Below are 12,571 nucleotides of genomic sequence, written 5' to 3' on the forward strand. Positions count from 1 at the left end.
TACATACTCGGGGCTCCTAATTTCAGAAACATCTCAGAATTTACAATCTGGTGGTATTTTTCAAGGACATTATTCCATATTTCTTCCTTTATTTTCTTGTTTTACATAATGAAGAACCAGAGCCCCCACAAGCCACATCGTGCTCAAGAGACAATATCACCATCAAGCGAGCCCCCAGGGTGCCTTCCCAGGTTGGAGGCGCCCCCGCTCCCAGCTGGTCCAGTGCTTACTGTTCGTCCAAGCTCAGCAGGTAAGCCAGCAGGCCCTGCTGGTGACAGTTCTACACTGTTAGGAAACCTGCCCTGCATCTCATCTCACATGCCACTTCTCCTGTTTCTGCCCTGCCTGCCAGCCTACACTGACCCGGAAAACCTGTGGAGGGCAGGAACCACGTGTTATGTTTCACTCTGTGCACTGGAGAAAACCATACTTCCTCCAAAAACACTAGGGAAACTAAATGAGCTGAACTATGACATCCTCGAATAAAGAAATGTTTGCCATTCCAGGAGAGCACAGAGTCTGCGTAGTACTCCTACCCGTTATGCCCTCTGTCTTTGGAACAAACTCCTCTCTTAGGAAACACTGTATTTTTAAGGTATTCAGGTAACTTACTAATTGTGAATAAGGCTTATTATGAGATCCTTCCAGATGCTAAGGAATTCCAGTGCTGGTGTTAATGTAAGAACTTTTCACTGAGACCACGTGATGTGCATAAGGCTCACACTGTCCCTCTGACCTTGAACCCCATGATGCCAGCCAGCAAGCACGAAATTCATCATGAGCCAAGGCATGCTCTGAGTTCTTCAGCAAGTCATTTGAACTCCCTGAATCTCAGGGTACCTGGGTGGTTCAGTCAGTTAAGCATCTGCCTTCGGCTCAAGTCATGATCCCAGAATCCTGGGATCAAGTCCTGAGTCAGGCTCCCTGCTTCTTGGGGAGTATGCTTCTCCCTCTCCCTCTGACTGCTAGTTCCTTCTGCTTGTGCTTGCATGTGCACTCACTTGCTTGCTCTCTATTTCAATAAATAAATAAATAATCTAAAAATAGTAATTAAAAATTTTGTTTGAATTCCCTGAATCTCAGTATCCCTTTCTGTAAAATGGGGGTCATAATATCTACCCCATTCCTTCTGTACAACACTATTCTAGCAGCTGTTGGTACAGCAGTGAGTAAACAGAGGGAAGGGAAAGAGAAATGGATGAACATGGAAGAGAACTCGGTCTCAAAGGCACAGAGTCCTGGAAGGGACAGCCCTGTGAGTGCAGGGATCAGAGAAGACCCCTCTGGAGATGTGGGGAGTGAGCCCGGGCAGACAGCAGAGGCAGCACCAAGCCCTGGGACTGCACCAACACTGCTATGTTCGAAGACCAGCAAGGAGCCAGGCACCTGGGTCTGGGGAGCAGGGGTCGGTAAGAGAGGCAGGAGGAGAACAGAGAGGCAGGCAGAGTGCTGCACGGCAGGCCAGGTCACGGAGGGCCACAGTCCAAGTTGTGGGGTGGGTGGTACTGCAAGTGTGGAAGGACACCTATACCCTGGGAAGAAAGGCCTTGTGAAGTCAGGCCGCCTTTCTGCTGCATTCAGGCTGCAGAGATTACAAGCAAAAATAAAACAGAAGGAGGAGAAAGCACTGCATTTCAAAAGCAGAGACAAAAGCTCCTCGGATCTCGTATTGAAACTCCTAAGAGAGAATCGGCAAGTACCCACCAGGGACAGGCCTTTCCCTTTCACTTCAATGCTACGACACATAGGCTCGTGTCTGGCAATGATCAGCGCATTATCTCAAAATGTCAGGGACCCAAGGAAGGAGGAGCTGGCAAAGAACGAGGCCTGCTTCTGGGCCAGGCCTCAGGAGGGACAGAGAGGGTAGCACACAAGCCCTGGGTCTACTGAGAGGGAGGAAGGCAGCAGGCAGGGCTGGGACCCAGCGGGGAGCTCGGCACACAGAAAAGTATGTTACAGATTCTCAAGAATGAGTGCTGGCTCCTGCTCAACCCCAAAACATAGCTGCACGTGGCCCTGCTGAACCACCGGATCTCCAGCTCACATGCACACAAAGCCAGGGCTGCCAGTGCACAACAGAGAACACAATGCACTGTCCCTATGCCCCAGTCAAGTCTCATCCCGGATGATCCCGAAGCCATGCTGGGCTCCAATGACCACTGTCTTCTTGTCTGCTTCAGTCTAGGTAACAGAGGTCTTCTGGTTTCTAGAACTTCCGCAGAACTCACCTTCGATGACATCGATTTAAAGAAAAATCAGATATAGGGTCAAAGTTGTGACAATGGCAGCAAACTGGATAAAATGAGATGGAGCCTTTGTTCACACGCGTGAACAAAGGGGAACCTAGACCAGCCACTGGTGGCCAGGCGAAGCCAGGATGAACGGGCCTACCTATTTTCTTGTTGCGCTCTTCTCCACGGTTGTGTGCAATAATTGGTGAGTAGATGAAGGGGCTCTTGGTCGACACGTTCTGACCCAGCAAGCTTTTCATCTTCTGTGGCCGGAGGCTGGCAGGAAGGTTCAACAGCTTCACTCGCCTATTGTTTCAAATGGAACAAAAATACTTCAACTGCCTTGTTAGCGTGGTTTCAGCATAAATACTACGAAATACCATGTGTCAGAAAAACAGTAAATCCCACAGCAAAGGGAAAAGCACTCCCGTTCAGCAGGACAAAGCAGCAAATCACTGCACGTGGTCACTCAGGCCCACCCCGGGCAGCAGCTGCTCCCCCCCACCAGCTGCGGCGGCCACAAGGAGGGGGCCGAGATCTGGCCTGCACTGTGGACGAGCGCGCCCTGCCTTTTCCTACGCTCAGGTTCCTCATCTCCAGAATGCACACAGGGTCCTCCCTCACAAACTATCATGAGGGTTCAAGTCGAGGCTTCAGTACCTACCACTCAGCAAGGCAGGTTCTCTTCTGTCACTGCCTGCATCCCTCAGGGTGGGCTCGCCCTCAGGCACAGGACGGCAGCACCTGACTGTAAGGGCTGACAGGTCCCCGTACAGAGTTTAACAGCACCGTCTGCTTCACTGAAGAGAAAGGCTGACTCCCCACCAGCACAGCCTGTCCCTTAAACTGCTCTCCTAGCTGTAGGGGTGCACCCATCACCACTCATGCTCAGATTGGCCAGCTCCCCTTTATTTGGGATCTACCAATCTGTACAACCTGAGCACGCCCAGGCCCCTGCTCACTACCTCACATGTATCATTTCAATGAAACATCCCAACCTCCTTCCTAGCTTGGCTTCTGTTACTATCGCCTCACATCATCAATCAGGAAACTGACACAGAGGGACAATAAATTGTCCAAATTGCATGGCTGGAAGCTGGTGACAGCAGGAGACAGTACACTCTTAAACCACAGCATCTGTGACCCCCTCCCATGATCACCTAGGCAAATAGGGTTAGGATCTGGAATGTCCCGAGGTGGGGACACCAAGTAGCCCAGTGGTGACCCTGCCAGCACTCTTGCCCTCTGTGTGTATAGCCTCCTCACGGGAAGGTAAGGCCAGTGGGTTGGGAGGGAGTCATGCATGTCCCGCTGGGACTGAGCCCTTTGTTTGTTCTTCATTTTATTTTCCTATCAGCCCCTTTAGGATGCTTTTTTTCACTTTTTTAAAAGATTTTTTTTTCCTTTTCTTTTCTTTTTTTTTTTTTTTTTTTTTAAGTAACTGCTACACCCAAGGTGGGGCTTGAACTCACAACCCTGAGATCAAGAGTCACATGCTCCACCAACAGCCAGGTGCCCCTTTTCTATGCATGTTTATCCATTCATCTGATGATGGGCATTTGGGTTCTTTCCACGTCTTGGCCATCTTGCATGATGCTGTGATAAACATGGGGGTGTAGACATCTCCTCAAGACCCTGTTTTCATTCCCTTTGGATACATACTCAAGAGTTAGGATTAGTGGGTCATAGGGTAGGTCTACTGTTAATGTCCTGAGGAAACTCCATGGTGGCCGGACTGATCTGCACTCCCACCAGCAGTGCACCAGGTCCCCTTCCCCACCTCCTTTCATCTCCCTGATGACAGCCACTGTAACAGGTGCAAGCAGGTAGCTCACTGCGGTTTCCTTGTGCATCTCCCCGATGGTGAGCAATGCTCAGAATCTTTAAGATTCATACACACAACAGGATGTTACCCTGGCACGAGACAAAGCACTCTGAAGCAGCACCAGCCTCCAGCCCTCTCCCCTCCACCACAAACGATCCTGGAGGCCAGATATTGGTAAGGTGGGGCAGAGACGGACACAGCCTCTAGATCACTGCTCTGGAAAACTGCCTGACTTGCATCAAACTTCATGTGAGTGAGACATAAACCCTTGTTTTAAGTGTTAATCTTTCTCATATTTCTGGGTTAGTATTCCTTCCACACCACAGGCTAGCCTATATTGACGTACAAAGACTCCCTTATAGAGTTCATAAAATCACTGCTTTCTCAGGTGAAAAGAATCTCCAATACGTAGTGCAATCCTGTCCCTATGCACACACGTCCCTACGGCACTCAGCAGCCACTCACAACACCCCACATCCCCTCCTTGAACCGTCACGGCTACACACAACTTTCATCCATTTCCCACAATGAACGCAAACAGTGCTTACAAACCAAAGTCCTCAAAGCCAAGGACTGTATCTTGTACACCTGCTCCAACTCCCTTGCCTTTGCATGCACCCCTCCACTACATTTTATTCATACAGGATCAGAATCACTTACAATTTCTTCTCCATTTCAACTTAGCTGTGAGCTCTCCAGGACAGGGGCACCTGGGCATCCAGTGCCTGGTGCAATAATTTAATAATCACTTCAGTAAATATTCAATGAATAAACTCCCAAAAGTCGATTATTTTTTATTTTTATTTTTTTAAGATTTTATTTATTAGAGAGAGAGAGAGAGAGCACGAGTTGGGTAGGGAGAGAGGGAGAAGCAGACTCCCCACTAGGCAGGGAGCCTGACACTGGGCTCAATCCCAGGACCCCAGGATCATGACCTGAGCTGAAGGCAGACATTCAGTGGACGGAGCCACCCAGGCTCCCTTGGAATTTTTTTTTTTTTTAAGATTTATTCATTTACTTGAGAGAGAGAGAGAGAGAAAGAACACTCAAGCAGGAGGAGGGGCAGAGAGAGAGAGAGAGAGAAATCCCAAACAGACTCCCTGCTGAGTACGGAGCCTGACATGGGGCTGGATCTCACAAGCCTGAGATTATGACCAAGGCTAAAATCAAGAGACAGACACTCAGTTGACTGAGCCACCCAGACACCTACAAAAGTTTCTGAATTTCTAACTCAGCTTCCAAATCATTTAAAGTTATAAACTCAAGCCTAAGCAGCTCATTACTAATAGTTGCAACCCTAGCCATTTGCAAGCATTCAAAAAACACCTGCACACTGCCCTGGATCTAAGATGAGCAAACCGTAAAGCTGGCTAACACACACTGTGCCCAGAGGTGCTCCCCTGCAGGCAATTACCAGTGTGCCCCTGAAAAGCAAATTTGGGTAATACACAGACCATGAGGGATCCCTGGGTGGCTCAGTGGTTTAGCACCTGCCTTTGGCCCAGGGCGCAATCCTGGAGGCCCGGGATGGAGTCCCACATCGGGCTCCCGGCATGGAGCCTGCTTCTCCCTCCTCCTGTGTCTCCGCCTCTCTCATTATGTCTATCACGAATAAATAAATAAATCTTTTTAAAAAAATACACAGACCCTGACTACAGTCTGAAGGACCTACCCCCTATACAACTAGCACAGACTACTTCATCTCCTGCACCTCAATACTTCCACCTATAAAACGGGAAAAATAACAGCTACCTGATAATGCTGCAGGGGAAGAGGACATCTCCTTTCCCTAGTTCCATGCTTCCATGGGAAGGGACATCTGCAGAGGGACAGTCCTGACCTCACCGTGCCCCTCCCTCACTCCTCCTAAGGGAGGGGGCCAATTTGAAAGGAGAACCAGGGTGTGCAATGCTCAGCCCCTTCTGTGGGGGCCCACCTGCCCGCAAGGGGCACACCCTGCTATGCCGTCCATGCAGCTAAAAGGGGTCTGGCCCTCTGAAAGAAGCATACAGTCACCCAGCGCTGCTAGACACTGGACAGACCTGAGCCATGTTGTTCACTGGATCTTCCGTATATCTGAAACAAGTCTTTATTTCTATTGATTCCAAACTCAAGCAAAGAAGGAGTATCTGAAATGATACACCCAACTGTAGCAGGCCATTTTGAGGACGAAGCAAGCTAATAAATGTAAAGCATCTATAATAGTGCCTCACACAGAGCAGGCTGCAAAAGCCTTTCTCTTCCCCTGCTTAAAGCAACACCTATTTACAGACAGTCAGAAAAGGCACTGGTGCAAAGACTCCAAATCTGGACTGGAGTAAAGAAACTAAACTTGGGTCCCAAGCCTGCTGAGAGCAGGCTACTGAGCCTTGGACCAGGCACAATCTATTTGAGCCTTAGAGTTTTATTCATGTGTAAAATGATTCTGTTTTCTAGCAACACAAATTGGTTTCTACTACACGCCACAGTCACACCTAAAAATGAGATGTCATCTGTGATTCTATAGGACTCATCCAGAAATTCCAGATCATATAAAAGACTTACGAAACATGCAAAGGAATTCTAAGGGCATGGTCAGCCCAGAGAAGTAACCTAACAAGCGGCCAGTGTTCACCCATAACTCAAAACTTAGCATCTAATGTCTTTTTTATAAAATGCATCGTATAGGGGAAAAAAATCACTCAAGACACTTGACCTAAAGGACACATAGTTCACTTAGCATGAATCCCTGCAGAACTAGTAACACCACATTTAGTCTGTGAATCCAATACCAGGAAAGCAGAATTCCAGGAATAAAGTATCCAAAACAGGGCTTATATGTAGAGATTCCACTTGGAAACTGCCACCATGTCAAAGCCTGGCTGCGCTCATCTCGCTCTGGCTGACGGGGACCATGCAGGGCCCTGCAGAGCACTCACTGGGATCCTGATCTGAGACACCCTGGTGACAGGAGTGCTGGGGAAAGCAGCTCAACTTTTCTCACTTGGTTTTGAATCCATCTACCTTCTTCACAGCAGAAACATGTCTAAGAACCAGCACAGATGGGCAGTGATTAAAATGGCCACATGTGCCCTACACTTGGCCGAGCACAACTGACACGGCTGGAAAGGGCACACACACAACCAGCTCAGTAACACGTGAGCACCCCGCTCTCACTCCTAAGTGGACTACACAGTTCTCATAGTCCCTGCAAAGCTCTCGTGTGAGGTCTGTCTGGGAGGTTATGGCAGCAATCACACGAGTATGAGGGAAGATACTGGACAACCTGGACTGGGATCTGGGAGGTGACTGTCCTGTCTTATTAACCAAGAAAACTGCCCTGACCATCATGGCCTTCTAAGCCCTTTTTTTAACTAAATACCTATACTCCTTCCTCAAATAATACAATTAACTTAAAAGTTTAAGTTTTAGGGATGTCTCACTGGCTCAGTTAGTGGAGCATGCAATTCCTGGTCTCAGAGTTGTGAGTTTGAGCCCCACAATGGGTGTAAAGATTACTTAAAAATAAAATCAGTTGAGTATCCAGCTTTTGGGTTTCGGCTCCGGTCATGATATAGGGTTGTGGAATGCAGCCCCGCATTCAGTCCCATGCTCAGAAAGGAGTCTGCTTGAGGATTCTCTCTCTCTCTCTCTCTCTCTCTCTCCCTCTGCCCCTCCCCCTGCTCGTGCACACATGTTCTCTCTCTAAAAATAAATAAGTGAATCTTTAAAATTAAAATAAAATCTTTAACCAAAAACAAAAAAGTTTAAGTTTTTTTTTTATATATATATATTTTTTATTTATTTATGATAGTCATACAGAGAGAGAGAGAGGCAGAGACACAGGCAGAGGGAGAAGCAGGCTCCATGCACCGGGAGCCCGACGTGGGATTCGATCCCGGGTCTCCAGGATCGCGCCCTGGGCCAAAGGCAGGCGCCAAACCGCTGCGCCACCCAGGGATCCCCAAGTTTAAGTTTTAAAAGCGCCACAGCCACTCAAAAGCTACTCAAAGCTCATTCTGACTGAAGGGTTTGGTCCTTATCAATTAAAATACCCTCGTTAACTCTAGAGCTCTTTGCCAGACTGAAGGAGTTCAACATTAGCTCACTGAAACCAGCTAACCCCCCTCCGCCCCACCCCAGGTTAAATTCTTACTGGTTCACTGTAAATAGCATCTAAGCTTTATTATCATTTCTTCTTTAATAATTCTCAACTTGCTGTGTGTGAATAGTCCACATGATTGTTACTTGCTTTTGTGTACATTATCAGTTTATGGAAAGTTCTAGAAGGAATAAGACGGCTTCTAGTTTTAAGGGGACTTCCTATGTGCTCATTCTGAGCAGCAGGAACGGGATATGGGCTTGGCAGCCTCTTGCTTGACCACTTGGTGTGAGTTTGGCTCCTTTTTGATCAAGACTGAAGCCCCACAGTTCACCATTGGACCAAGCACATCTCAGGCACTCAATAAATATTTGATTAATTGAATTTTAGGACAGAATTATAGCAGGGATGTATTTGGGCTGCTCTTCTGGTTAACCTGTATCATGTTACTTTAAACTATTTCTGGGTGAGCCCAGGTCATGCTCCCATGCCTACAGAGCACGCAGATATCTTCCTGGAAGCTGAGGAGATGGCTTCACTGTCTAAAACTAGGAAAGTCCTCAATAGGAGTAAGGGCTCCAGTCATACCCAGAAGGCATCACCAACATTGACTTTCCAAATCTTCCAAAGGAATTTCCTTCCACTTTGCCAGTGGTGCTAATGCTACCATGGGATAAAGAACCCATCCATAGGATTCCTACATCTGATCACATGCAGTTTATAGTTCTAGTTTTTAATGAGATCAGGCAAGAGTGACAAACAAGTGAGTCACTGAGACAAACAGGGCTGATCTCTGTAGTTCAAAGATTCCAAGAACCATTCAGAGCATGTTTATACATAGTGGGTAGTACATGAAACCAATTTTTTAAAAATAGTCCAGGACCACATCTAGGTGTTCAGAGGTGGCTCTCCAATAGAGGCCACACGGACCTTCACAGTGCAAGAGATACATGGCCAAAAATCTGGTCACTGTAGATTTAATAGAATTTGCCCAAATGTCAGGTTATTATGCTTCTACACAATCTGTTGTATTGTTTGCAGACAGCTAAGGGATCAAAATGTTAGCATCACCAAATTTTTTTCAGTCAATGCAATGTTTGAAAATTTAGGAGTACTGAGGCACCTGGTGGCCCACTCAGTTGAGTCCCTGACTCTTGACTGCAGCTCAGGTCATGACCTCAGGGTGGGACTGAGCCGCAAATTGGGCTTCGAGCTGAGCATGGAATCTACTTGGGATCCTTTCTCTCCCTCTGCCCCTCCCCACCCCACTTGCACACGCATGCTCTTTCTCCCTCTCTCTCTAAATAATGATGATGATGATGATGATGATGATGATGATGAAAATGTAGGTGTAAAATGTTTCCAACTCAAAAACTGAGATTTACTGAGCACCTAGTATGTACCAGCCACTGTGCTCCACACTTTTATATGCATCAGCTCTGCTAAAACTAAACCAGTAGCCTCATGAAGAATCATTTTTAAGGTCATTTTAAAGATTAGAAAACTAAGGCTCACAGAACCCAGGTCATACATTAGTGAAAAATAAAGCCAAAATCTCTAACTTCCATTCAAGGCTGCCTCTGCAACCCAGCTTGTCCCTATTCTGGTGTCTCTGTGTGGAGAACAGGACTCTTTCTCCTGAGCCCCAACCACCTGCCAGGACCAACCCACCCAGCTCCATTGGCAGAGGTCCTGACAGCATGGGGATCCAGATGCAGCAGCAAAATCCTAGAAAGTTCTGTTAGGTTCAGGATGTACTATTATGCAAGGCTGCCTAAACTTAAGAATGATCCAGGTCATGATGAAGATGACAAATTATTAAGAAAGGCTTTTCTAGTCTTTAATTTTAAAAAATACATACCATGTCCTTAATTCCAAATCAAACACATTCTATTTGATGTCTTTCACACAGAAAGGCCCAACATGGACCCTGATTTCCTGAGTTTATATCAGCCACAAGGAAGCAGAGTACAAAACAAAACCACCACACACTCCCTCAGGGGCCTCCACACTGGATCCTCTGAGAAATTCCAAGTAATAGCAAGAGCACCTTTTCCCACCATGGGCTAGGCTTTGGGATGGGGCAGCTTGTCAACTGTGCCTGATGAACTATTCCACAAGTGCCCACCAAGACATCTTAAAATTTAAGTGTAGCCTGCTAAGGACTTCTGTACCTAAGGACCCTTTCTGTCCTCCCTCTCAGGGGCACGTAACTGTCACCCTGGCAAAAAAACCATTTCATGTGGCAGTGCTACCCCTGCCTCCAAGGAAATGCAAGGAGAAAGCAAATTCACATTTATCAAGTACTGTACCACAGACTTCTACATGTTCTTTTCCTAATAACCTAATGCCATGGGTTTTAAAACTTCTTAAGCAAACTGATGCCCAGGGAGGTTGAGTGGCTTGTTCATGTGACTCTGTAGGCCCTCCTGGCTGTATTGCAATGCTGAACAAAAGATGGGGAAAAACAGCCAAGCCAGGAGTGTTTCAGACATGGTCACATCTTCATCACGTGGTATCCTACAGTTACAGCACTTCTATGAACAGCAAAATGTCAAATTTCCACTGCTTCTTTTCAGTCTTCAAACAAATCTTTCAGAAATTCTGAAACCATTTCATAGGATTAGCTTATAAACCCTTTTAAGTATCCACTTTGCATGTGCCAAAAGGCCCTCACTCTCTAAAACCCTGCAAGCCGTGAAGTGGGACTGGACACAGTGGCAGATACCATGAGAGAGGGAAGCAGCAGGTGCTATGGGAATCCAAGGACCCTTAACCAAGGGCAGGTGGTGGACAGCAGGAGAAAGTATCAGGAAAAGCCTCCTAAAAATTGGGCCTGTAATGAGTCTGAATGCATGAGCATGCCCTTGATGGATTACAGTGGGAGGAGGAAGGATGACTCCCGGAGCAGGTAGAGCCTTCGAGAAGGCACCACACTACACACAAGGAGCTACACCCATTCCTGTACTGCAGGGGCCTAAGGTCTAAATCTACAGGAAACCACTGGAAGCTTTTAAGTAGAAGAGGCAAGGTCAGGCTCCGGTCATCACAGCAGAGGTCATGGTGTGGGCTTTGGAACAGGGAACACCAAGGTTTGCATCTGTCTCCGCCATCTGACAGGCATTTGACCATGGCAGTGACACAATGTCACTCATCTATGACACAATGTCTCTCATCTATACAATGCTACACTTCCCAGCGCTGCTGTGGAGATTTCATGAGATAATGAACCAGTACCTAGCCAATCCAAAACAGAATCTCTTGGGGCGCCTGGTGGCTCAGTCCATTAAGTTCCCGACTCTTGGTTTCGGCTCAGGTCCTAATCTCAGGGTCGTGAGATCAAGCCCCATGTCAAGCTCCATACCGAGAGCAGAGCCTGCTGGAGATTCTCTCACTCTGCCCTTCCCTCACCCTCCCCCCACTTGTACTGTAAATAAATAAATAATATCTTTAAAAAAAAAAAAAAAAAAAAGGAAATTCTTGTAAAGATAAATAGAAAACAACCACAGGCCCACCTTACCTGACAATGGGAAGTTTGGTGAAGGGCACTGGAGGCAGGGTAGGGCCACCCGGAAGAGTGAGGAGCTCCATCGTCCCAGGACATTTGCATGTGTAGTTCTCTAGGCTTTGAGTCACATCTTTCTTTTCTGAAGAGAAAATTTTTAAAAAGAAGGTTAATTAACAAAACTTAGGGGGCTCTGGGGTTTTTTGGGAGGGAGGTTGAGCAAAATAAAATTCTTAATCGAATCCATGACAGTCCATTGAGTCCAATCTTCTGACAAATAAAGGGGCATTGATCGTAAAAGACAGAAAGAAGTTCTTGCCACTTTATCTACATAATCACTAGCAACAGCTCCATTTTGGGGACACGGAAAAAAAGGAAGTTATTGTCTTATACAAGGTTTCATTTCCCAAGAGAATAAATCCTTACCAAATTCCAAGAAAGTCAGTAGGTGCACAGGACTGAAGAATCGGTGTATTTTATTATCTGACAAATATTTCTCCAGAAATTATGAGGTACAAGCAAAACACCAGGCCCTGTCCCCAAGGAGTTTAGTCCATCTATATAGCAGATATTTAAGAGAATAATTACAAGTCAACATTTTGGTACAAAAAGAAAGCTTTGTGAGATCTGACTGTTTTGCTGTGCCCTATCCCCCATCCGTTCCCTAGGAGAGAGGGAAAGAGATCCAGGGAATGCTTATCGCTCATGATGCACACACAGACTTCGCACAGACTTCGTAGGACTCCAAGGCTCAAGAGCTCTGGAGCACGCTACACACCTCAAAATGCCTAATTACTCAGGAAGGTGGGCATTACGATGCCCTGTCGCAAACAGGAATGCTGAGACCACCCGAGTTAAAGGGCTTCTCAAGACCTTGTGTTGGCGGGACGCCTGTGGTCTCCTCACTGGTCCCTTCAGAAGAATGAAGG

General features: G+C 46.9%; 1 protein-coding gene across 2 annotated transcripts in view; it reads right to left on the reverse strand.

The window, feature by feature from the left end:
* TRAPPC9 (trafficking protein particle complex subunit 9) overlaps positions 1-12,571 on the reverse strand; it is a 543,982-nt gene that overhangs the window by 430,481 nt on the left and 100,930 nt on the right. For both annotated transcript variants that reach the window (XM_025450136.3, XM_049092784.1), the window contains 2 exons: positions 11,658-11,784; positions 2,392-2,537 (listed from right to left, as the gene is read on the reverse strand). In XM_025450136.3, the coding sequence (XP_025305921.1) occupies positions 2,392-2,537; positions 11,658-11,784 (273 nt within the window). The remainder of the gene's footprint in view (positions 1-2,391; positions 2,538-11,657; positions 11,785-12,571) is intronic.

Source organism: Canis lupus, chromosome 13, assembly GCF_003254725.2.
Source record: "Canis lupus dingo isolate Sandy chromosome 13, ASM325472v2, whole genome shotgun sequence".
In the NCBI taxonomy this organism is placed as follows: Eukaryota; Metazoa; Chordata; class Mammalia; order Carnivora; family Canidae; genus Canis; species Canis lupus.